Here is a 26262-nt window from a genome sequence, read left to right on the forward strand (position 1 = left end):
TTTTATCACAATTAAATGTGGAGTAGCTAAATCATCTTGGATGTATTTTAGGGGATTTGTGCTGTGGTGGGGCTCAGTCTGTAGTGAACGGCAGCTTCTTCATCTTTCAAACCTTGCAAAAAGAGGTCGTTTTATTAAAAAAAAAAAAACAACTTTTTTGGGAGGTGTGGAACAGTCAGGCAAGTGCCCTGAGGATTTTGTGTGTGATTTTTTTTGTGTTAGACTCACAGCAGAGATTATCAGGACAAGGGGGAACAGCTTCAAGCTGACAGAGAATAGGCTGGGATTGGATATTCAGGAAGAAATTCTGCTCTGGCAGGGTGGTGAGGCCCTGGCACAGGATGCCCAGAGAAGCTCTGGACACCCAAAATATCCAAGGCCAGGGGCTTGGAGCACCCTGGGGTAGTCCAAGGTGTCCCTGGAAGATTCCCTGACCTGGTGAATGTGACCATCCTCACCAACACCAGTGAGACAGAAGCTGCAGACTGAGCTTGTGGTAAAATATTTCCCCCAGGGCTGTCAGCAACCAGCTTTAACCCAAATGAAAATCTTGTGGTTCTGCTCTAGTGCAGTTTTTGATGGAAAACCCACCTGAATAGTTTTAATTTCTGCCTTCATGGAGAATAAATTGCAATATTCTGGTGCATTTGCAGAATAGAACAACCCAGAACCAACTTTTAGGGTTCCTCAGCAGGGTAAGCAAATTTCAGGTGAGGTTTGTAACTCCTGCTTTGAGATTCAATGCAAATTTGAGTTACACTAGAGAAGAATATTTAGCTTTTAATTCAGAACTGCACGTGGCAAGTGTGTGGTATCTACTGCAGAAAAAAAAATGGGGTTTTTGAGGCCCTCTCCAAAGCTCTTCACCTTTTGATGCCATTCCTCAGTCAGCTCAGCTGGCTGATTTAGTGATGCCATAAAATAGGAGCCATCTCTGGTATTTACAGACTTGTTTTTGTGATGTTTCCCTGATGGTGCTTAAATCTTCTTACCCCTCTTGCCACCTTCTGAGGGTGTCAGACCATCACCACTTGAACAGCCTGGTTCTTGCTGCTCTTTAAATCCTAATTTTTTTTGGCTTTTTTTGCAAACCCAACAGCAGCCAGTTCCCTTTTCCCAGTAGTCCCTAAGCAGTGAGGAAGGCTGGCCACTGGCCAATTCATTTAAGCCTCTGGAATAATAGTTTGCTCTCTAATGAATAGTCTGGCTTTAAATCTCTCCATTCAAGGGTGGTGGCACTCCTGAAGTTGACAGGTACTTATGAGACACTGAGGAAAGGTCATTTGTTGGGTGTTACTTTCATTGATCTGTCCAGAAAACCTCCTGGCCATTCCTCTGTGCTCCTTGAAGGCAATAAAAAGAAGCAAAAAGCAGGCAGAAAATTCATTCATTTTCTCATACTTGCTTCAGAAGCCACAAATAACCCATTTTAAATCAGCAGTTTCCTATTTAAATGTCACAGAATTCAGTCTCACAGTTGGCATCACCTTATTGTGATCGGGGAAACTGAGGCACAGAGCAGGGGGATTTTTTTTTTTTTCCCCCTGGACATCAGGTGTTAATCCTGGGCTGGAATCTGGGAGCTCCTTGCTCTGGCTTGCAGAGAGCTGGAGAAACACCACAGTTGGGAGATTTATTGCTCATTTCATCCTTCTTCCCCTGTACCCATAAATCAAATGCTACCATTTTCGTCCTGAAGTTGGAGCTTAATGAACCTAAAAGCAATCTGAGGAAGTAGCACAAAAACCTGGCTGTGCTAAAGCCCTGGTCCATTTACAAATGAGAACCAAGAGCATTGGTACAGTTATTTTTACTGTAACTCGAGTTTACTTTCCATAGGAGTTGCCAGACCCATATTTCAAGGCCAGACTTCTTGATGCTCAGAAGAATAAAGTGACTTTGACATCTCTTAAACCAGGCTGGGAGGGAATGACTTTTACCTGGATTAATGACTGGACTCCATGGGCTTTTCAAACCTTAATGATTCTTTTCTGTTATCTGCTTGCAGTGGACAAGAGTGGGCTTAAATCTCACCCTTTCTGCCTAATTCTGAGTTTTTCTGTGTAAAATCTTAGCGTTTGGAGGAGATAAACATGATCAGTGTTTGTGTAGGACTCTCAGCATGCTCTGGAAACATTTGTGTGTGTGGAGCTCTAGCTCACAAATCTCTGGAATTCTGAATTTGTGTGAGAAGAGGGTGGTGAACTGTTAGTAATTAGGCCCTTCAGAATGAAACATGAATAAAAATTCCTTTATCAGGATAGGTCACTGTAGCAGAGAGACCTGTGGATCTTGGGAGAGGATGCTGATACGGGAGATTTGGAAATTGGGGTAGGAAAAGGGGAAAAAAGGGATTTGGCATAGTAGGGTGAAGTCAGAGGGAGGAGGGAGCTGCTCCCATGGGTGTGTGAGGAGCTCAGGTGGAGCTGGCAAGGCTGAACCCCAAGGATTCAGGAGAAAGCTCCTGGAGCTGTGGGCAGAGCAGAGCCTGGCAGGGATGGGACATTTCCCACTGCAGAGAGCAGCAGGGCAGCCCTGGCCAGGAGTTCCCAGCCCAGGGAAGTTGTTCAGGGCCTGAATTCCTGGCCCCAGGACATGGTGGAGGGAGCAGTGAAGTCAGGAGTGGGCCCCCACCATCACTTGGCTGATATTTCATATTTCATCCTGTAAAAGTGGAGGGAGCTGCACAGGAGCACCTCTCAAAGAGGAAGGAGCAGAGTCCCCAGTGATGGACTCTGTGCATCCTCCATGACTCCTCTTCAGAGTGCAGATCCCAGCAAATGAGCCTAGACTGGAAAAAAAAAAAAAAAATCTGGATTGATGCTTTCCAGTTGATTCCCAAGCCCTAATTGCTCCTTCTCTCCACTTTTTGCTTGGTTTTGTGGCAGTCAAGGATGGCAGACCATGATGAGAAGCAAAACAATGCCTGGTTTGGGTTTTCCTGCAGCAGTTTTATTTCCTAGAGGACCAAACCTTCTGTGTTATCCCTGTCTGACAAAGGAGAGTGGAGGGCTGGGGAAAGGAGGTCACCCAGCAAAACGATGGGGTAGCCAAAAATGAAAGCAAGGTCTGCTCTTGATGGAGAGGAATTGGTCAGGCTGGAGCATTGTGTTTTCTCCAGGGTACAGGCTGGGAAATCTGCTTCAGGAGTTGGTCGTTTTGTACATCAGAAAATGAAGGTTGTTTGGTAAAGAAACAAAGTGTTGGTCCAAAGGTGACTGGAGTCACTGGAATTCTTTCCATGGGAGCAAATCTTTGTTTAACAATGGTTGGTAACAGGCAGGAAAACACCCCAGGAACTGTTTCCCATCTCAAGCTCTGCAATAAATACTCCTCACTTAGAGCATGGTCAGCTGGTGGATTCCCATGTGGAAAACAGTCCCTGTTGGTGATGAAGAGGTGTAAGACTCCTGCTTTTTAACTCTATGATCTCTATATATCCCTGAATTCTTTCACGAGGTCAATTGACTTCTGTTTGGAGGAGGAAAAAAAAAATGGAGGTAAATTGCAGCAACAAAAGTGAAAGAGAGAGGAAGCAGAAGGTATTTACTTCTCACCTGCTACAAATTACCCTGCAGCAGAAAGCAGGGAGGAGGAGTGGGATGGTGCAGGAACAAAAGGCTTTTCTGCCTCGAAAAGCACCAAGGTGGGAGCTCTGCGTTTCTCAGGAGTTTGGTTTCAGCAGCCAGACACATCCTTGGGCAGGGCTGGCCCAGGGCTCTGGGCTCTTTTTGCTCCCTAATGACACTCAGGCTTTGTCCCCTGGCCGGGCAGCGTTGTGCTGCAGGCTAAAGTTACAGTTGTGGCAGAACTCGTTCCATATTGGCGTTTGATCCTGGGAGAAAGGGGGGGAAAAAAAAATCTGGTCAATGCGGTTCTCATTAGCCAAAAAAGCTGTAACATGCTGGAGTCATTAGTAGTTTGTTGATTGAGTTAACCGTGCAAGGCGGGCTGCAATTGATCATCTGCATTCTCATTAAATATGCCGCAGTCTCGGGGAGGTTGTCATGGAACTGCTTGGAAGGCAGGCAGGAGCAATGCTGGTTTCAGCCCAGAGCACCGGTTTTAAAATCTCTTTCTGACTTCAGGCTGGAAGTGTATAATTAATATCAGAGATGGGACTGAGGTGTGACATAAAAATAATCTTTCACTGGAGTGTTACCGTGCAGGGTCGTGTTTCAGCTTGAAAAGGGGAGGGAGATGGAGGCTGAAACTTGAATCCAAATCTAAACTTTCTTAGTGCTGCAAGAGGCAAGGGAAGTGGTGAGGGGTCTGTGGCTGCAGGATTTCCACTTGGCCCTGTCTAGGAGGTATTTGAAGGAAGGAAGCGTTGCTGTGCTTCATTTAAAGATAATGAGCTCTAATAAACCCTAACCAAAAGTCAAATTCACTTCATCTTTGCCTTGCTCATAAGCGAGTCAATAAGTGAAAAAGATCTATATAGAGAGAGGTGATAGAATTTCGCTTGCAAGAAATGGGTGAACAGGAGTTGCTGAAGAGGGTTACCTTGAAAATATATCATGATCACTTTAAACCTTGTCTATGTCTTTCAGCTTTTGAAATGCTGAAGATCACATCTTGAGGGAATTTGTTGGAGCCTTTGAAGTATTTTTATGTTAGGCCCCTATGGCAGAAGATTGTACAGATCAAGAAAGTACCGAGTAGATTTATTCACAGAAAATGCATTTAAATTACCCAGCTATACGGGCGCACATTCTTCATTTATAGCCTGGTGTCTGGGCTCTGAAATCCTCCCAAGAATTGAGGTCATAGAATTGGAAAATGAGCTTCTGTACACCATCCTTCTGGCCTTTCGGATGTAATGGAGTCTGCACTGTGTGGTAAATTGGACGGAATTCAGAGAAGAGCAACAAAAACAATTAAGGGAGGAGAGGAACTGACTTACATGGAAAGATTAAAGCGTTACAAATTTGTGGCTTGGTGAAGCAGAGACTACTGCGAGTCATTGGAAGTTTCTGGAGACAGGAATGCGGCTTCAAAACCCCTGGTCTTGTCTGAACATGGTTTTGTTTGTGTGTTTGTTTTAAAGGAAAATCTTTTTCCGAGCAATATCCTCATCTGGTGTAACTTACCCCAGTGCCAGTGCAAACAATGGAGCTGGGGGATCTGGGCCAAATTACACTGGCTAAAAATGTGGCCCTTGCACTCTTTTAAAACTGGCACAGCAGGGGTACAAGTGGTAGTTTAGGGAGGTAACTGGTGCTTTAACTCCTGCAAGGTAATTCCTGGTGTATCCAAAAGGCAGAGTGGTTCAACGTGGAAGATTTTTGGACATCTTCCTTCTATAGCACCTCTGCAAAATGCTGCCAAGAGCCAGCAGGCTTCAAATGTTTAATTCCTCAGCTGAAAATTGGCAAATCATGGGCAGAGAGGGCATTTCTGTTACTCTTGCAGAAACACGGGCAGCATTTGAACCAGCAGAGAAGAGTCTGAAGCAGTCCCAGAAAATGTGGGATGTTGGCAGGGGGAGTTGTGAGGGGCTGCAGGTGTAACCCAGCCTGGGATGTGCGTGGCATTTGCCCAGAGGAGCAGCCTAAGTGCCCCAGGTACGGAGTGGAGCTGGCTGGGGCAGGCACAGCAGCTCAGGTGTGTATCCCCAGGTGCCCCAGGGTCTGTCCTTGCTCAGGGGATCAGGGTGGTGGCTGCTCTGCAGGCACAAGGCACGGATTGTTCCCCGTGGTCCGCAGGGATTGAGTTATGGCAGGGCTGAGCAATTAAAAACGAGGGCTGGCTCTGAGGAAAATGAAGTGTGAAGCCCGTTGGACTGTGAAAGTCTCAGAAGGGAAGTGATGGAGGCCCTGGTGCTTGGGAAGTGGGACTTGTCCTGAGGATGGAGTGTTAATTGAAGCATCGTGGCCAAATTTGAAGCGAGAGGTTAATTCCTGGCTGCCTCGCCTGCTCCCTGCTCCAGCTGGGCAGGGAGTGATTCCATCCCAGGGCTGGGGCTTGGCTGCACAGGGAGTTGAGAAGCTGCCACCTTTCCCATAAGTAATTGCTTTTATGGGATGGGTGAAGCTGCCAGGGAGCAGAAGGAGGAGATGGAAAGGTGGCAGCCTCTGCGTGGAAGTTGCTACAAATATCATTTCACTTTGTAAGTCGTGAGGGGTGAAAGGGGCCAAACCTCCATGATTAGGACTAATTTTGAGGCTTGGCAGTTGCACCAAAACAGCAAAATGCTAAAGGGTCTGTGGAGATTGTGTTGCCATTGCTTCCATCCTGATTCCTCTGGGTCAGGAGCAGGGAGCAGTGACTGCCCCATCCCTGCTCATCCCAATGGAACAGGAGTGGGGAGCAGTGACTGCCCCATTCCTGCTCATCCCAATGGAACAGGAGTGGGGAACAGTGACTGCCCCATTCCTGCTCATCCCAATGGAACAGGAGCAGGGAGCAGTGACTGCCCCATCCCTGCTCATCCCAATGGAACAGGAGCAGGGAACAGTGACTGCCCCATTCCTGCTCATCCCAATGGAACAGGAGCAGGGAGCAGTGACTGCCCCATCCCTGCTCATCCCAATGGAACAGGAGCAGGGAGCAGTGACTGCCCCATTCCTGCTCATCCCAATGGAACAGGAGCAGGGAGCAGTGACTGCCCCATTCCTGCTCATCCCAATGGAACAGGAGCAGGGAACAGTGACTGCCCCATCCCTGCTCATCCCAATGGAACAGGAGCAGGGAGCAGTGACTGCCCCATTCCTGCTCATCCCAATGGAACAGGAGCGGGGAGCAGTGACTGCCCCATCCCTGCACATCCCAGTGCAGCCCAGCTCAGTGGGTTGAGCAGGAGGGATCAGCAAACATCTCCCTGCTGAGGTGAGTGTTTGGAGAGCAGGGATTTTGAGTGTGAGAAGGAGGCAGCCAGACAGGAATACGGAATGTGGACTGAGGATGCCGGGGGAATTGTTTCCATAGAAACCCAACCATGGAGGCTCACGCTGCTCTCCCATCTCAGATTTACAAATTCATGTGATTGCCTTCATGGTCAACAGAATGCATGGAGAGGAGGTGGGTGATTAGGAAAATCTGAGTTTGCTGCAGATGTGGGAGCGTTGTGCTGGATTCCCTGTGTGAGGGAGCTCAGAGTGGCTCCTGTGCTGGGATGTGCTGCAGTAAATCAGGATTAACTCCTGGGCACTCAGTGGTGCCCTACTGGTGTCAAACCAAGGGAATCAGGCCCAGTTTCCTTTAGTTAAATGATGGGAAAAAAATGGTTTTCATTTGGTTTTTTTTGCTTCATTGTTCTCCCACCTTTGTTGGCCAGGCCTTTTGCAGACATCATCTCTGCCTGTAAACTCACAGCATTCAGAAATGCCTCAGGAAATGTTCTGAAATGTCCTCCATGGAAGCACAGGCCTCTCCTTGCCAGAATTTATGAGGGGCCCTGGGAGCCTGTTTCCTTCATTTGTTCCTGAAAGATTTCTTCTTGGAAAATCCAAGATCTTTAGGACTAATTTATGTCCCTCCAGCCCTTTCAAAGAAACCAACAAGAGCTCCCCAAAACCCCAAATGCAACACCCATATAGGAGTCCAATTTTGTGTGGAAGAAGAGGCTAAAGGAGGTCAGAGAACCCCAAATGAAATTTGGAGATGCCAAGGTTTAGTGTAGATGTGGGGGTTGGGTTCCTCTGACCATCTCCTGGAGTTTAATTTGGGCTCAGCTGATTTGGTCTGTCTGATTTTTTATTTTTTTTTTTAAAGCAGACAAGCTTCACAATCCACAGACTTCTTTTTTTTTATCCTCTTTTTAGAAAATACTCTGGGTGTGGAGGGGAGAGGAGAGCAGGAAGTGGAGATTTGGACAATTTTGGACATGGTTTGCCCACTGTCCTGTTCCCCAAGGAATTGCTCCACAACCAGAAATTGATGTGATGTTATTTTTCTGGCTGCACATGGGGAGGAAAGGAAAACAAAGTCTGAAATTCGGGGGGAAATGGCTCCTGTCTCTCCTTCTGCTTTCCCCAACTTCTCAAAAAGTTGCTGGAGACCCTGAAAGCCTAAAGAGTGACCCAGCTCTGGGCTGGTCTCTTGATAAGTACAGATAATGCTCCTGCAGCTCTGAGAGCAAAACATCTGAGGTTTGGGAAGGGTCAGCCAGGAATGACATAGCTGCAAATATGAGGGAACTGAAAGAGCTGCAGGGTTCCACCCAGGAGAGAGGAGAGCCCGAGGGACAGCCCCAAACCAGGATTTGCAGGAAGAGATGCCCAGAGAGGAGCATTTTCCTCTCAAATTTGTGTCAGCTCAGCATTAACCCTGACCCCACGTTGCTTTGTTTTGGAAATGCTCTGCCTTGGACTCACAGCTGAGTTTGTTCTCCCAGGGCTCCTCAGTTCCCTGTTTTTGTGGTGAATGGAGCAATATTTGATATTTTCCTTGAAGACCTGGATTGTGGAGTGAGAGGGGAGTGTGTCTGTAGTGTTGAGGTGCCCTAATTTCAACTGAAACCTTTGTGTGATGCTAAAATTCAAGTTTTGGCTGCAATAGAGTTAATTTTCCTCATAGGAGCCAGCACGGGGCTGTGTTTTGGATTTATGCTGATAACACAGGCATGTTTTAGTTCCAGCTGAGCAGGGTTTGCACAGAGCCCTTTTTTGCACCTCACCCACTAACGAGGGTGCACAGGGAGGGGACACAGCCAGGACAAGTGGCCCCGAGTGACCACAGGGACATCCCAGCCCATGCTCAACATAAAACCTGAGCAGCCAGTGTGGATTTCCCAAAACAAGGAGAGGAAAGGGGCAGCCTGTCCCCAAATCCTGTCTCTGAGCAAACATCTGCTCTGTCACTGTTGGAAGAAGAATATTGTTCATTTACTGATGGGTTTTTTTTTTCCTCATCAATTAGTGAGGAGAGCAGTTTGGCTCAACTTTGTCAAGCTTTTAATCTGGGCAGCGTTTTTGCTGAACTGCCTCTGCATACGAAATGGAATTGGTTCCATTTCCCACTTCCCTCACCCATCTCCAAAGCTGTTCCATTTGATTGTGTTGGGTGATCTTTGTGGAATTATTTCTTGACTTTTATCTGAAATCCATTGGTAATGGTTATTTAAGCTTTTTCTGTTCTCTCTGGTTGTTTTAATTTCAGGGAGTCCATCGAGGAGTTTAAGTATGTATTAGTTATCATATTGATGGATCAGCCAAGCAAGGAGCATTTGGAAATGCACATATTCCTGTTCCATTGACCTGTGATATTTGAAGGATAAGGCTCTGCATGCCATTAGCACTTGGAGCATCCATAAACATTCCTCAGCAGGTTTCGATTTGGGTTTGGGATATTTGGAGGTTTTTGTTTCCATTAATCCATCCAAGGGTATTAATTGGTTTGTTTGCCATTTATTTAACATTTTCCCTTAAAGGGGTACTGGCTTAGTTTGTGCTTAGCAGACTCGGGGCTCTGCTCCTGCTAAATCAACCCCACTGCTGCCAAATTTGATGGGAAATAAATCCCACAAATATCCCACAAATCATCAATACTTTGCTTGTGAGTCCGCTTGGGGTTGATACAAGGAAAAAGAAGAAATTTTGGGTTCAAGCCAAAATTCGCTTCCCATTATCAGGTGTAGCCTCAGTGATGATCTTTAATAGATATTGTGATTTTCCCACTGCTTCGCCCCAACCTCTTTCAGATGTAACTTCACTAAAATAAGTAGAAACTGGTTAAAACTCAGTGACTTGATGATACACGATCCAAAGAGATCTCTCCAGTCTTAAATTCAGGTGATCCAGATGTGGAATCAATATTTACAACCTCTCTGGGAGTGTTTGGAGACTAAATTCACTGGAGTGTGGAAATCACTTTGTGATCCTTGTATTAAAAATATAAAATGCATGAGCACAGGCTGTGGGAGTGGTAAAGAATATTCTTCTCTTTAAAATTCCACGGGCCCCTAAGGTCTCTGCCACAGTGTCTCTCCAGAGTCCTGGTGACTGCACCAGGAGTTAGAGCTGGTCCTTAGGCAGAGAATTAATCTGGATTATTCTTACAAAACCCATCTCAAGTGAAACTTTTGCCGATATTTTTCCCAGAAGATTCTTCTCTTTCAGTCCAGAATTTTATCAGCAATTCTTATGCTAACAGGGGTCAGGAGATGAGATGTTTCTCACGTTACACTTGAAGCTTCTCATGAATAATGGCCTGTATCACCTCTATTGTCTGTCCAAAACATAAGCAACCAGACATAAGGCCAGAGGAGAAATTTAAAGAGTGCTGAATAAGCCAGCAGGACGGACCAAGAGCTGAGATAGTCGGGGAGTAAAACAAATCCAAGGTGGAGCAGATGGTTATTTGGGGAATATCCGAGCAGATTAACTACCAGGCTCTGGAGAATGAGCCAGGCTCCAGTTCAAAAGTCCCCTGAAATCTTCAGAGCAAGATTAACAGAAGCACAGACGAACATGACTGTAGCCAAAATAAATTAGAGGTCATTATTCCCCAGTGAATTTTCTTAAGTGTTAAGTAGAGCACATCAGGCTTTTCACAGAAATCTGAGGGGGGTTGCCATGCTTAAGACCATCACTTGCTCCTGTGCAAGGGCAATCTGTCCACTTGAAAACAATTTTTATTGTCCTTTTCTCCTTTCCCTCATTATTTCCTTTGCCTTTTGTGTTCTCACATATCTGTGTGTGTGTGTGTGTGCATTGTGTTTAAAAAAAAACCAAAATAGTTGCAGTTTGAGAAGGATGAGAATCCCCAAAACACGCGGCACTGGAAATTCCCATCGTGGAAATTTTAGTTCCCCCCAGGCCCTTCAATCTTTTTCTTCAGTGAGACTGCAGCTGCCATCTGATTTGTATTTATATATGCTCTTTATAGATATTAATGCAATAACAGATTAAACCTAAAGTAACTGTTACTACACAGAGACATCTCAGGGGTCTGATCTTGCAAACATTAATGTCTCTGAATAACTTTAATCTTGTGCATTGTGTATTTGAATTTAATGGGGACTCTTGCATGCCAAAGTTTCTCACATTTGCGAATGTTTGCTGCAACTTCAGACTTCCCCCATATGTTGATGTCAATTTGTTTTTGCAACCTCAATACGGTTTAGAAACCTCAGCCTCTGATCACGGATTGTGGATGGCTGTTTTTACAGTTCTGCTGCATTCATGGGGCCAGATTTCCCATGGGGGAAATGGGAAAAATGAGTTAAACCCTCACTGCTGAGGGTCATTGAAAGGTGGGTGGGAAAATGAGAGGAGAAGCTGAAGGTGGGTGAGATCACAGAATCAAAGGATGAGTTGGGTTGGGTTGAAAGGGACCTTCAGTATCATCCAGGTGCTAAAATATTTGGAGGATGTGCATGGAATTATAAGGCTGGACATGGTTTAAGTTTTTAAATAAAGGGAGGGACACATATTAGGACAATTCTGGATTTTCTAGGCACCTTAATGAGACAAAGGGACTCACTGCTAAATTTCCCTCTCATGGGCTTCTCCAGGTTTTTGTTTTTTTGTTTTTTTTGGTTTTTTTTAGCAAGCCTATAGGTAATGAGAGTTATGATGTGGTAATGCTGCTTCTTCCCAAACCTCTTTCTAAAGGTGAGTTCCTGAAAGAAACTGGTTTGAAAAACTTGGGAAATAGCCCAGTGGTGCTGGATAAATACCTGGAGTGTCCAGGACACAAGGGAGGTGCATCCCATTGCCCAGAGCAGGTGGCTCTGCTCCCTGTGGAAGGGTTCAAGGTGAACACAGGGGTTCAGACCCTCTGGATCCTCTATTCTGTGCTTTTAGATTACAAGAACCGTTCAGAGGATATTATTTTATTTTTGCTAAATATAAGGTTTTGATAAAAAACTTTAAATAGGGTTGATCTGGGAATATTTTGACAGGCAACCAAAAATCTTGATCCCCCTCCTACACAGGTATTGAAGCTCCTGCACATCCTCAGTGAGCCCAGAGAGTTGAAATTCCTCATCTTCTGCCTCTGAATCCCACTCAGGGCACACTCAGCCTGTTGTAATGCAGTGCTGAAAGGCAGTGCTCACTTTGGAGTTCAATAATAATGGTAATTTTACAGCCTAATGTCAGGGTAATAAACTCTTCCACCAGGCGACTGCTGTGACCACCAGGAAAGTTTTATTTCTCCAGGTTCAACAGTTTCCCTGTGACTAATGTACCCTTGGAGGAGAGGTGACTTCCTTTGAAAGAGAGCACTGATATGTCTGTGTTTGCAGCTAAGGCTCACTAACCACTGGCATCAATCTGATAAGCATCTGATAGGGCCCAATTATGCCATTTCTCACTTTTGGAGTGAATAAAATTTATTTTCTAGCCCACAGGAATGTGAATAGATTGGTTTTATTCCTGTATCCTGGCATTATTTAAGATTAAGCTTCTTTTTCTGAGAGTTATCACCGTATCTGCCAAAAGCAAATCTATTTGTGTGTTGTGTTTAAAAGTGTAGGAGAGGGAGAAGAACAATAAGAGGGTGAGAACCAAGGTAACAAACAGAAGGAAATCATTAGGCCCTTGAATTAATGAGATATTTGCTTAGCTAGCACAAATAACACTGTCCATAACCACTCTGGGAAATTCAAGGAATGCACAAAACTGATCACTCTGAATGGCACAAAGTTGTGTGGGACAGTTAAAATATTGGGCAAGGCTTTGGAAATTCATTGTTTTCAATAAAAATGTCAGAGGAAATTCAAAACTTTTATCAATTTTTGGCTGTCACAGCCCTGTAGGAAATCCTGATGTTCCTCATCCAAGGGCTGCAAACTTGGAGAGGTCCAGATGGAAATATCTAAAAATTAGGAATGCTGCTGGTCAGTCAGGATCTCTTTAACCAGTGAAGAGAAGGGGGCAAGGCCAGAGATGGAATGATCTAGAAATTAGATTAATTTAGAAATGAGTTTATTGGAAGCGTTTCCACTTGTGTAAGGGGACTCCATCAATAATTTTGCATCAAAAAATCATTAGTACAGCGTCAGCTCTAAACGTGTAATGCCCAGAATTTTAAAATTTAGTGGTTAGAAGATGCAGATGAAGACCCAGAGGTTGACTGGGGATTTTTGTGTGTTTTGAAGTAGAGCCCATCATTCTGAAAAATCTTTATAGCATCTCTAGGCACAATTCTTGAAAGAAAAAATGCGAAAATATTCTTTTAAAAACCAAGTCGGCAGCACTAAAGTATTTTTGTTGATTAAATGGCTGAGGGCACAGTGCTGATGAGGGAACAGGAGCTAATTGCTGCTGGTGGACTCTGAGGGCTGTGTAGGGTCCTGGCTCCAAATTTCATTGGGAATCCTGCTGTGGTTCAGTTTTCCACACCTCCAGAAGGAGAAATAAATCCACTGGATTATCATCCAACCCAAACCCTGTGGCTCTGAGTAGAGATGCCAGCAGGGAGATGGAGAGAGGGGGGTAATTAATGAACTCCTTTCTGTGCCTCTCCCTCTCCCCAGTGTGCCTTTATCCCATTTCAGATGGGCCCGAGGAGCTGAGCTTGTCCCAGGCTGTTCCAGGCTGGGAGCTGCATTTTGGAATCAACTGAGAGCAGAATTTGCCCCCAGAGATCTGAGCTCTGGCAGGCACAGCCCCTTCAGACCCCTGGGAAAAACAAACCTGGGAGCTGCCAATATTTGTGGATGTGATTCCATTGTTTTATCAGAGGGTGAGGGCAGGCTGTGGAGACAGCCCAGAGCAAAAAATCCCTGGATTTTTTTATTTCATGGCATGGTGAGGAATGGGAAGTTGGGATCACCCCTACCCCACGCTGGGCTTTGAGTCCCCAACCCGTTGTCATTCCAGTGGCAGCACTTTGTCCTTTTTAAAGGGTCCTCTGTCTCACTGAGGTGCCAAAAAATACAGAATTGTCCTAATATACATCCCTCCTTTTATTTAAGAACCATGTCTAACCTCTTCCAGCCTTGTGATTCCATGCACATCCTCCAAATATTTCAGCACCTGGATGATACTGAAGGTCCCTTTCAACCCAACCCATCCTTCAATTCTGTGATCTCACCCACCTTCAGGTTTTCCTCCCATTTTCTCATCTACCTCTCAATAATATTGTGCTGTCAGATAATTATTTCTAAAAGGCAGGTATTGAAATAGTTTTATTTGGATGGAAAGGGATGATTGCAGCACTCTGGATCTGAAGAAAGCTGAGGTTGGATTCCCAGATAAGGACATTTTACAGGTGCTGGCTGAGGAGCAGCACCCTTGTTGCATTGATTACTTTAATGCTGACCTGTAATTGTTGTATCAATCATGGCCAGGAGCACCAGGAGCATGGAGAAAGTGTCTTTTTAGTGGGAAGAAAGCAATAATGACTGATAGGATTGCACCTTGGCAGCTGAATTCCCAGAAATGCACAGCACAAAGGGCTGGCTCCCAAGGCTGGGGTTTGGCCGTGGCTTTGGGCAGTCCAGGTGGGATTTTTTTGCTTGTCTGTCCAGAAACAAGGAGGCACCTGGCTCTGTTTTTGCAGACAGATGCTTCACCACGAGCCCAGATGCTGCCTTTGCCCCAGCCCTGAACAAGGCACGCAGTTAGAGAAGCTTTTTCTTCATCAAATTCATTTGCAGTGATCACTCCCCAAGCTCCTATGAGAGAGAGGAGGAGAAGGAGCTTGAGAAAGCCTCCTGAAAGCTTATCCAAACCTATTTTAAAAGGAAAAAAAAAATAGAAAATAGCAATGTGCAAGTGTGTGTGCAGCTACAGCAGAGGGAAGCAGATGCAAGCAAGGCTGCCCATGCCTTGTGAAGCTCTGTGAGCTCCTGGAAGGCAGCCAGGGCTGAAATCATGGCTGGAGGCAGCAGCACCCTTTTCTCCCTCTGCCTGGGCTGCTCCCCACAACGGGATACCTGACCTTTATTGAGCCATGGAGCACAAAGTGTGCCTTGCAGTGGGCAGGGCTCTGCTCAGAGCTGGGCATCTCCAGGCATGGATGAGCAGGACCAGCCCCCCAAGGCTTGGCATGAAAGACACCTCCCTGTGTGGAGCTGCTGCCACGCTAAAAACACTTTGGGTGGTTTTTCTGTGCCTCAGGAGAGGTGGTGTGGTTGTTCCTTGGAGGTCACTGAGGTCCAAAACCTGCTCCTCCAAAACACTGGAGGATCCTGACACACCTACAGTTGTGTCCCCTACAGAGAGAGGATAAGATGTGGTGATGTAAATGAAATAAATATTTTGCATTCACCTTCCCATTCAAAGTCCCTTTCAGCCTCGCCCCTCCTCATCCCAGATTTCATTTTTTCAGATTTCATTTTTTCAGATTTCTTTAGCCTGCATTCAGCTCTCCTGTTTTATTGCAGAGGGATTGTCTCTGCTTTGACATGATTTATTTATTTATTGTTCTTTGTCTGGGCACCTCAGACTGTGCTTGAGTTGCAGTTATTTTGCAAGTCAGCTCATGGGCACTGTCCCATTCTGTTGCCCTGGAGTTTTCAGTTCCCATCCTGGGTGCTCAGCCTGTGTCTGCCTCCCTGTGTGTGGCACGGATGGGCACATTCAGATGCAGCATTCACAAAGCTTTCTTCTTTTCTTTCCTTTTCTTTTCTTTCCTTTTATTATTTTTTTTTTTTTGGAGAGGCTGCTGAAATTTGAAATTGCTGAAATCTGATTGTAAAAGATGTCAAGAGGCAAAGCCAAAAACGATCCTTTAAGGGCAATCTTTGATATTTGGGGACGTGAACCTTGAAAACCTCCCTTGTTTCCTGTTGTTCTATGCCTTGTTTTCTCTCATAAAGTTTTTTTTTTCCTTTTTTTCTGAACATTTCCAAAGTACACAACCTCCCTGAAAGTCTATTGCTCCCAAAAGAAGGTCTTTCTGTAGGTTTTGACCCAGGTCCATCTCCTATCCCAGCTGCAGCTCCTTTTCCTTTGAGGTGAAGCCAAAGCTGCTGAAATTCATGTCAGTGCTGGAGGCTGAAGAATTATCCCACCCAGAGAAAGGGTTGGGGTTGGTGGGGACACCTCACCTCCAGTTTCCTGTCCAGGACGACACAAGGGGATCTGTCTGGAGCCAAGATTTGTCTCTCACCACCCTTGTGATCCACTCTTGTCCCCTCCAAATCACTCCTTCCTTCCACGGTGGCGAAGCCCCTTGGTTTGAGCTCAGTTTTCAGAGACGGTATTTTGTAAGGCACAAAATCTACCTTTTAAGAGGAAAAAATTTGCAAATTAACTCCTTTTAATCACGCCTGTGTTCTGGTGAGCTGCACTTTTCCCTCGCCTGTAGCTCTCTGCTTCTCCAAACAAATCCCCCCAACGCCTGCAGGAAGGGAATTGAAATGTGCTTGGCAGCTCCGTTCTGCAAAGCCTCGATAATTTTTTGTCATCGATCCAAAATACCTTATGCCAGTTCACCGACGTGAGGTCACCCTAATTTCATCCCAGGGCTGCTGGGTGAGGGGTTTTTTTTGGTGTCTGTGTGTGTGTCCTGTGTGTCCTCACCCCCTCCCCAGCTGGTTTTGTTGGAGGTTCAGTCGCGCTGTGAGGCGGCTCCATCCTCGGCGCGTGTTGGGATCTGGGAATTTGGTGGCCAATTAAAGCCTTTGCCCTGCAAAACTGCACATCCTGCCCTGGGACACCCTTGACCAGCCTGCAAGAAAAGCAGGCTCCTCTTCCCTAGAAAACACTCAGCAGCAGAAAATACCTGTCTGCAAGAGAGACTGTGCAGCTTTTACACAGTAAAGAAACAAACCCTGTGTGATTTCTGCTCTGAGCAGGGCTTGGGGTGACACCAAACCTTGTCCAGCGTGGCTTCAACATCCCCCAAAATCTCGCCAGCAGGATGAAATTTTCTTTTCTCTTCCCTTTCTGGTCACGTTTTACCACTGGAGTTACTCAGCGAATTAATAGGTATAGAAATGCAAAGCTCTTTTCTTATTACACGCCATCGATCTGATTGCAGTGTCATTAATTGAAAGACTCGGGAAATGTGATGGATGGTTCAGTTCAGGATTCCACATTCGTTTTGGCATAGCCCTGCAGGAGAAAAGCTGCATGAAGCTGATTGAAGGGCTCTTTTTGTCTGACATGAATTATTCTTTCATTGTCAAACCTTGTAACAGCATTCAGACATAGGGAGATTTACAATGTGAAATCCTAAATGGGGTCTATTCTTAAAATAAAATTAGAAAAAAAAAAAAAGAGAGAGAGCTTTATCTTGCAACGTTGAAAATAGCTATGTTTAAAAAAAAAAAAAAAGACAACCCCACAACTATTCCTCCAAATTAAATATCTTCTGCAAAACCCAAGGGGCTGATGCTTCTCACTTAATTTTAAATTATTCCGATGGTGAGGCCTTAAATGAATAAAACAATTGCTTTAATCACATAACGGTTGTCAACATTTTTATTACATTCAAATATATTTGTTTGTCTGAGAGGGTTTGTTTGTTCTCCCCACTGCTGTCATTTCCCCAGCAGAACGATTTGTCCGATTAGCTGGGAATCCTGCTCGTCCTGGAAAATTACACCAGGCTTTCCTTTCTCTTTGGGGAAAACCTAGGTGGACGCTGCCGAAATGTTTATTTAAGGAAATCATTCTGCATTTTCGAAAACATGAAGAAAAAAACACCCCACCAGCTCTGTGTGCAAAGATTTCAGCTTTTCCCAGCTGCTGGCTGCAGGCAGATCTTATCAAATGAGTTTGGTGGGATTTTGGTTCATATATATATATTTTTTTTTAATTATTTTTTTTTTTTTTTTGCTCTTGATCCCGGGTAGTAGCTCCGTGGTTGAATTCTGTGAGTTCTTTTGTCTGTATAAAAATTCATGCCAGGCTTTTGAGGGTTGGGAGATGCAACCATTCAAAAGCAGCAGAGAGGAGCAGCCCCGCTCCTCTTTACACCCCCAGATCGCTGTGCAAAGTTGATGAAGAGTTTGGAATGCCAAGCAGCCACCCAACTTGTGGGCTCATTTAAGAATAAAACACTGAAATAACATTATCCGAGATGGGAATCAATGTCATGCCTGTTACAAATGCTGGAGCTGGGAGAATAGCGAGATTACACAGAGCAGGCAGATTAGATGAAGAAGAGTATTCGATTACATTACATCTGATTAGTGCTGTCTATTCATCTGTGTGGGGCTTTTTTTATTCTTAAAGAAAGCTGGCTTATTTTATGGCAATGGGCTATGCTGAGAAAGCTAAAAGCTGGAAGAATTGGATGGAAAATAGTGTTGGGGATAGGCAGCTCTCTGTTTTAACCTCCTTCCCTGCTCAGCTCCTTTGCCACCCCCGGATCTGCGTGCCCAAGTGTTTTAGCAGGCAGATCACCACAGAAATGACCATTTTTTACTATTATTTAACCACTTTTCACCCCCAGAAAGGCATGGAGTGATCACTCTCTGCCTGACCCCCTAAACAAATGCCCCTTCCCACCTGAGCTGGACTTTTGCAGGCAGCGAGAGCGGCCGGATGAACGAGACGAGTAATTCCCATTAAAGTGGGGAAAGATCCTTTTTTTTTTTTTTTTTTTTCCCCCCCCAGACTAAGGAATAAACGGCATTGATGGGAAATGTTGTCCTCATCCCCCGCCCCCTCCCCCTGCCTATCTGCATGGAATACCCTCCCGAACGTGGAATTTTGAAGGTCTCATTGTTCGGCGAGAGGGTTGAGATTATTTTTGTAGAGTATTTTTTTTTTGTTTGTTTTGTATTTTTTTGGGAGGCTGGTCCTGCCAGGGATGCAGAGCCTGGACACTGCAGGTGCTCTCCAGTTCTTCCTGCAATTCCCAAGTTTGGGAATGGAGCTGCCTGGCGGGTCAGAGCACAGCACCCACCGAGCAGCTGGGTTTTTCCAGCCCCTTCTTGCTTTATTTTCAGGCTCAGCTCTGGGATGCTCCCACCAAGGGTTTCTCGGGGTAAAGCCAGGCTGTTCCTGCAGCTCTCCTTTAATCTTGAGCATCTTTAGCAGCTCCAACCTTCCAGCCACTGGCTGTTCCTAAAAGGTGAGGGAGCTGGGGAGGGGATGCTTTCATTAGTTATTTGAAATTGAAGATGATTTAATTTCTTTTTTTTTTTTTTTTCCTTTTTCTTTATGCTGTTTCAAGCTAAATAAACTCAGTTCCTCCGAGCCCAAAAGCAGCGAGGATATTTTGCCTTTGGTGTCACTAATTAGCCTCCCACGGAAGCTGAGATCAGGAGAAAGGGAGATAACGAGAGGGTTTGTGCAGCCTTGCAGGACTTTGAGCAAATTCTACAGGAGGGTGGGGGGGAAAAAAGAAAAAAAAAAAAAAAAAAAAGCAGCTTATTCTCAACCCCAAACTCGGTGAAACCGCTTCATTTTCGGAGTTCCCCGCAGTCCGAAATGCGGGCTGGATAATTTCTGATATTCAATTAGAGTTTGGAGCCCGTGGCCGCTCTGATCAGATCTGTGTAAATAACATTGTCCCCAGCCTGTGTTGTCACCTCTGAAATGCTCTCTGGATCGCAGCCTAGCTCTGTCTTTTCTTGTGGTGGAGTCAGGGTGGTGCTGGATTTCGGAGCTTTTTTCATTTTATTGCTTTTGATTTTGTTCAGGGCTTTCTTTTTTAAAAAATTCTCTTTTTTTTAGTGTTTTTTGGTTTGTTTTTTTTTTTTTTTTAGTCCGTTTTGACTCTGACAGTTTTTAAAGGTGAGGCTCATTTTGTGTGAGGTTAAGAAGAAGGAGAGAGTAAAAGGTACCGTATCTTTCTTCTTAATTGTTTGGCTTAAGTCTAAAACATCTGAAAAAACACCCTTAAAATGATCTTAGAAGTAACAGTCGCTTAATTAATAAAAAATAGGAACAGATTTAGCTTACCCTCTTTATGGACTTAACTTCAGGAAATTAGGCATCCACTCTTGTCTCCTCTGCAATAATCAGTTTCTTATCTATCAGATACGAAACGACCAAATACATCTTACATCGTTCTCATCCTTTAACTCAGGAACAATTCCTCCAAAAAAAAAACCAAAAACCCAAAAACAAATGGAAGCACTGCTAGAGCTCAGAGCATCTTTTACTTTAAACCCTTTTAAGTTCCCCCCGTTTATTCCCATCCCTGCTCAGCTTAATTCCCTTTTATTGTGTCGTTGGGCTGCAAATATACAGTGCCATGCCTAATTGTGCTGCTCTTCCACATTAATAACCTGGAACTTTGCATCCCAACGAGTGAGGAGCAAGGAAAAAAAGGCAGAAACAGATGCAATTATTTGTTGCTGGCTAAGTTACTGTACGTGACCCAGGTGCTGGAGGATTATTTGCATGTGTTTCTCACCTTTGTTCACCCAGACACATGGGGATCTCGAGCTATTGCTGACTAATTGATAGTTGTAGTAACTGCTATAGGCTCCTCAGATTAGAAATGCATGCAGACGTGTGTCTTGATTCAAACATTAAGGAACACACACACTCTCACTTACTTACACGGGCAGAAAGTCTTCATACTATTAGAGGTGTGTGATGGAGATAGCAGGACATAAAACAGAAGAGAGAGAGACACAGGGAGAGAGAGAGAGACAGAGACAGAGAGATGGCATGCAGCATATATACCCCTACAAATAGTTCTAAAATGCGTTTGCAAATGCAGAAGTCTTCAGAACCATCCAACAGTTCAGCACAACCCTTTTTATCTCTTCTCTGCGGGACGTCTCCATCCAGATTACTCGAAAAAAGCGGAAAAGGTGAGAGCTCTGCCATCTTAGCTCTGAATTCATCTGATTTCCTTTTTTTTTTTTTTTTTTTTTTTTTTTAAATCCCCCCCCCCCCCCTCTCCCTTGTATTCCTCATGCCATTGTCCATTCTTATGATGGCAGCCGCCCTTGCTCTTGAATGCAAGTGTCACAGCGGGAGCAAAAAGGGTTCAGGGCTGCATTGTCAAAGCCATGGTTGCCTATTGTTTCTTAGCCTTTCACTGCTCTGCTTTTCCGAGCCTCTTTCCCTATCAGTGGCCCCTGTCAAGGGGAGGAGTAGGGAGAAAATTGCAAGAGTTAGTCGTCCTTTTTATTGCACACTGTTATGATAAACAGCCCCAGCAATACATCCCACAAAATTAGGAATTATAACGACGGGACGGGGGGAAAAAGAAATTTCTTTGTAGGTTTGCGTTTGGCGCTGCCCTTATGTCAAAAGCTTGGTTTTCTTAGGAAAGACTTTTGTATTGGTGTTGGTTTGTTTTTTTTTTTTTTTTTTTTTTTTGGTGTTTTTTTGTTGTTGGTTTTTTTGGTTTTTTTTTTTTGCCCAGCAAAAAATAGAGGCAGCTGCAAAGTGAACAGTGAGCTATTTAGCCACAAGGTAAAAATTTCCTGTTGCTATTTGGATACTGATGCTTTTCAATTTTAAAGGTGTGTGGGGGGGGGGAGGAAGCATGACTGAAAGCATTTCTCTAGATGTCCATCCATTCATCCATCCATCCATCCATCTCTATTTTATGTTTTAAAGCAATTGAAAAGCGGGTTTTAAAAAGGCCAGGGAGGCTGTTTGCAAGTTGGTTTTATTTGGGGGGGAAAAAAAAAAATAAAAATCTCTCAGTGCAGAATGAGGTTTGTGTTTCAGCTGATTGAATCTTGTTCTGGGAGATGAAGGGGGGATGAGTGTCCTGCTCGTGCCAGAAAGTGCTGCTTTGTCAGGGCATTCAAAGTAAAATCTTGTCACAATTTTCTTCCTTTGGTGGAGGGGAAAAAAAATTAATATAGACAGGAGTTTAGTTGACATTTGAGCATGTGTTTGATTGTCTTGTGTGCACAGGCCAGCTCTGCCCGTGTTCAAAACTTCAGGGGAGGTTACAAAGTCATGGCCTCAAAAGTTTTTTTGTTTTACTGCGTTTGAGGTGAAATTGCTGAGAGGAGAAAATTATTTCTAAAAGGCGGCTGCCCAGAAGAGTGCAAACATATTTATGTGTTCAAGCTGTAGATATTTCACTCATTTCACTTTCATTTTTATTTTTTACTTGCATTAAAAAAAAAAAAAAAAATCTAACAAAGTGAAAGAGAAGCAATTGCGATTAGGTTTGTGCTTTTAACTATTTCCGTAAATTTGAGCATCATCCTTCCAATCCTTCAATTCATCCTCGCTGCCCTCAGTGTACAGGATATTTGAGAGTCTGGGGGTTTAATTTTTGCAAACCTATTATTACATTCTTTTGGCTGAGCTGTTGTACGATCAGAAATCATTCACAGCAAACAGTGCAGACCGTGCAGATCCGTGCTGCTTGAGGCTGAATATCTGAGCCATTGCAAACGTCTCGTGCTATTTTATCACGTCTAACAACACCAGGCAGAGTGCTTAAACGGGTGTAAATTCGGTTTAAATCTTAAAGAAGCTCACAGAGAAATTCTCCTCCAGCTGCTGGGGGTCCTTGGGTTTGCTTTGGCTCCTGCTGCAGAGCATCGAGCCGGCCGAGCCTCCTGGATGAGAGGTTTTGGTGGGAATTTAGACAAGGGGGGCCCGAGATATTTCACCTGGATTCCCTCTTAACTCTCAGGATGCCGAAATAGAAGTGATTTGAGGACCAAATTGTGCCAGCCCATCCTGCAGACAACTCGCTTTGCCTTTTCTCCCCCGTGCTGGTGCGTTTGACACTCATTTATTGTCCCGCACCGCCAAGTTCTAGGTCAAGTATGTGCCTGTTTGGAATATCTTTATGTTTGAAACTTTTTTTTTTTTTTTTTAAAAAAAAAAAAGAAATGATGAAAGAACTCTGGCCTTGTTTTAAATCAAGCTCTGAATGCAGCCGAGGCCACCCTGGGAGCACAATGTTTAATTTCCATTCGACATCTGCCTTATATTTACCATTGCAGCCCAGGGTCTGCGTGGAAGGAGCACTTACCGTTGATAAAAAGTTTGGCATCTCTTTTGTCAGAGGTTGTAATTTCTGTTCTCTCAATCTGGACTGTCATTTTGTAAAATCTTTTGTCACCGGAGCTGAATGGAAAACCTGGAATGTGCAAGAGATTAAAGAAATGGGGGAAGAGGATTCAAATGTGCAGAGCAATTCTGGGCGCTTCCCTCTCTGAGACAGATGGTGCCTAATCCTGATTTTGCCTTATTCCAGTGTAAATTCCGAGCTGTCCCGCTGAATCCACGGCTGAATACTGATGAATCAGGATCAGGCCTGGCTCATTTCTTTGCTTTTTGAGGCTGTGGGTTTATCTGGCAGAGCTTTCTGCATGCACAGCTCTGGTTTTGCACTCCTGGTGAGAGATGCCCACTGAGTGACTCCACCACACGGGTGCCAACCTCGAGTCCCACTCCTCCCTCCTCCTCCTCCTCCTCCTCCTCCTCCCCTGACCTTCCAAACCCAGGAATAAATATTTGAATTACTTGAGGTGTTTTCTTTGGGTAGGTCTGGGTAGGGAAGTCTTGGAGCTGAGGGGGAATTTGGAATGTCTGGACACTCCAGAGGGGCAGGGGAACGTGGTGGTGCTGGCTGAGATGTCAGGTTTGCCAGGGGGGGAAAAAGAAGTTTTTTTCAGAGCAAAGGCAGAAACATTTGGCCACACAGATGAATTTTGCTGTAAAATGGGTGATTCAAGGAGAGAGATGTTCCAGTCTGATCTGTTTCAGGTGGAGAAGGGAAAACTTCACTCTGTGTTTAATTTTTTTAAATGTATTTTATCTTCTTATTAATCAAAGCAACTTGTGTTCACGCTGCTTTTAATATGAGAATATAAAATGCTTTTTTTGCCCCAGATTCCATTCTGTAATCTGAAGTGCTCTGTGTGGTGTCAGCTCAAGTCCCAGGCACCTTTTTCACTCTTTCTTGTGGGATTTCAGTGAGCAACCCTTACAGTTCTGTTCTAAGAAATAAATATATCTCTTTTTTTCCCCCCCTCTCCTAGGAATAACTTCAGTGGGAATTGCTCATGGAAAAGCATCACCTGGATTCTTCTGGAGCTGGGAGTCAGGGCCAGAAATCTCCAGGAAAGACCTGCCCAAGGCACAAGAGGAAGATCTCACCTCTCCAGAGGCTCCAGCACACCTGGAGCTTCAGGCAAGGATCATTTCCCTTCCCCGTTTCACTGGTGAGTCCTTATGACTTCTCACATGCAGAAATTGTGTCAGGAAAGTTTTATTTCATTGAAATTTGATGAGAATTTGGTGCATTCATCAGGGTTTTTGTCCTGCCAGTGGCCAGTGTGCCATTGCACACTTGTGGAGGGTTTAGAGAGTCCAAAATGCAGCAAGAGCTGTGTCAGGAAAAGCTGAACCCTTGGATTTTGAGCCTTTTGCTAGTCCCAAATCCATTTTTGTGTTTACCACTTTAAATCACTGATGAGGCAAGCCTCTGCCTTTTCAGGATTTTGGGGTTTGCAAACCCCCAGAACTGAGCCACTGCCATGAATTTTGTGTCCAGGTGGGCTCTGCATGCCATGGGCAGCACCTTGCCAGGGGATTGTCCTGGATTTCTTGTTCATGGAATTTATCCCTTGATAGGAGCAAAGCTGGACAGGTAGAAAAGAGATTCTTTAGAAGTGCAGGAGCCTGAAATAAGGCATGAAAGAACTTTTTATTTTCCAATGGGAAAAGCCTGCTTGGAGAGACTCATTCAGGCAGGGGAAGCTGTGGGAGAAGTGTGGAGTGAAAGACCAGCCAGGCAATTATTCTCCTAATGGGTGAGATGGTGTTGGTTTTCAGGAAATCAGGGCAAATTTGTGGTTAACTGCGTGTGCTGGAAAGATTCTGAATGCAGGGGGGGTGCAGGGACAGCCCCTGGTCTATGGAAAGTGTCACAGCATCAGTTGGATGCTTCAGGTGCAGGGGGTGAGGCAGGTGGGAGGTTCTTGTTGGCAATGTCAGGGATCTGTCCTGCTCAGGCTGGAATTCCCTGAGTTCAGACTGGAATTCCCTGAGTTCAGGCTGGAATTCCCTGAGTTCAGACTGGAATTCTCTGAGTTCAGACTGGAATTCCCTGAGTTCAGACTGGAATTCTCTGAGTTCAGGCTGGAATTCTCTGAGTTCAGGTTGGAAATCCCTGAATTCAGGTAGGAATTCCCTGAGTTCAGACTGGAATTCTCTGAGTTCAGGCTGGAATTCTCTGAGTTCAGACTGGAATTCTCTGAGTTCAGGCTGGAATTCTCTGAGTTCAGGTTGGAAATCCCTGAATTCAGGCAGGAATTCCCTGAGTTCAGGCAGTTTTGTGCTGGCAGATTCCACTCCTCCCTCTGCAAAACATGTGCCAGAGTTGAACCAAAGCAGAACTCTGAAAGTGAGCACAGCAGAAAACTTTCATGTGACAATATTGGCAAGACAGAGGAAGAATTCTTTAATAATTGTTGCTTTCTTTCCAACTCGGGTCAGTTGCTCTGTTTTGGTGCTGTGTCAGTGCCTCGTGTGCTCAGATCTGCCTTAATTCACATTTCAGAACATGATTTCCCTTTGCAACAAGGTGGGAAACGATTTGTGGTACAACTCCAGTTGTATTTCTACACCTGCAATCTACTCTATTGCTTTCATCAAGCTGTGCATGGAATTCCCACTTTTATTGACAGGAATGCATTTTCCTGAGCCAGGGTGGTGGGTGTGGAAATGTTGGGCATGTCCTGAAAATTGTGGGCATTTCTTTGTTTCTTTACATTTGCTTTAACTATGAAGGACTCAACCTGGGTGTGAGTTACAGGTTTAAAAAGGGAATTTCACAGATTGTGTTTCCACCTGTTCTTTTGGTTTCCCAGCATTTTTTTTGTCTGTGGTTTGAGAAGGGACACCTGTGTCTGGTGCCACCTTTTAGGGCCTGGTTGCTTTTTTTTTTTTTTTTAGTTGCTGCAGGACTTAGAGGCATTTAGAGAGTTTTAGGTGGGATTTTGGGAAGGAATTCCTGGCTGGGAGTTGGGGAGACTCTGGCACAGGGTGCCCAGAGCAGCTGTGGCTGTTCCTGCATCCCTGGAAGTGTCCCAGGCCAGGCTGGAGCACCCTGGGAGAGTGGGAGGTGTCCCTGCCATGGGATGAGCTTTAGGGTCCCTTCCATCCCAAACCATTCCATGATTTCTGGAAGTTGAAGAGGCTCTTCAGGCCTTTACCAAAGCCAGGTGAGCTCTGCACTGTGGGTAGTTTTTCCATCCTTCACAGCTTTTCATTTTCTTGCCCAGCTTCATCCTGTTTCATGTGGCAGAACCACACAGGAATGGGATGAAGAAGTCCCAGATAATATTCTGGGTGGGATGAGCTGAGGTAACCCCGAACACAGTGGGACCCAAACCCCTCAGGAATGTGCCAGTGTTGCCTCCAAGAGCAATAAACCACTTGCAAGTCTTGTTCTTCTCCCTCCACAATTTACCCCAGCCTTTTTTTCTGGTTCTTTTCCCCTCCATTCTGCTGTTGATAACTC

The 26262-nt window shown here is 44.9% G+C and overlaps 1 protein-coding gene and 1 long non-coding RNA gene across 3 annotated transcripts in view; one reads left to right on the forward strand and one right to left on the reverse strand.

Annotated features, from left to right (window-relative positions):
* Positions 1–26262, forward strand: part of LOC106861813 (uncharacterized) — a 132213-nt gene that overhangs the window by 11526 nt on the left and 94425 nt on the right. For both annotated transcript variants that reach the window (XM_088177758.1, XM_088177757.1), the window contains exon 3: positions 23777–23959. In XM_088177758.1, the coding sequence (XP_088033884.1) occupies positions 23801–23959 (159 nt within the window). In that variant the 5' untranslated portion in view covers positions 23777–23800. The remainder of the gene's footprint in view (positions 1–23776; positions 23960–26262) is intronic.
* Positions 12977–21100, reverse strand: LOC148221355 (uncharacterized). Its single transcript, XR_015808148.1, has 3 exons — positions 19758–21100; positions 16717–16955; positions 12977–16123 (listed from the first exon to the last, which is right to left on the reverse strand). It is a non-coding gene; the product is annotated as an uncharacterized LOC148221355 (long non-coding RNA).

This window comes from Sturnus vulgaris, chromosome 23 (genome assembly GCF_052056855.1).
Source record: "Sturnus vulgaris isolate bStuVul1 chromosome 23, bStuVul1.hap1, whole genome shotgun sequence".
NCBI lineage: Eukaryota > Metazoa > Chordata > Aves > Passeriformes > Sturnidae > Sturnus > Sturnus vulgaris.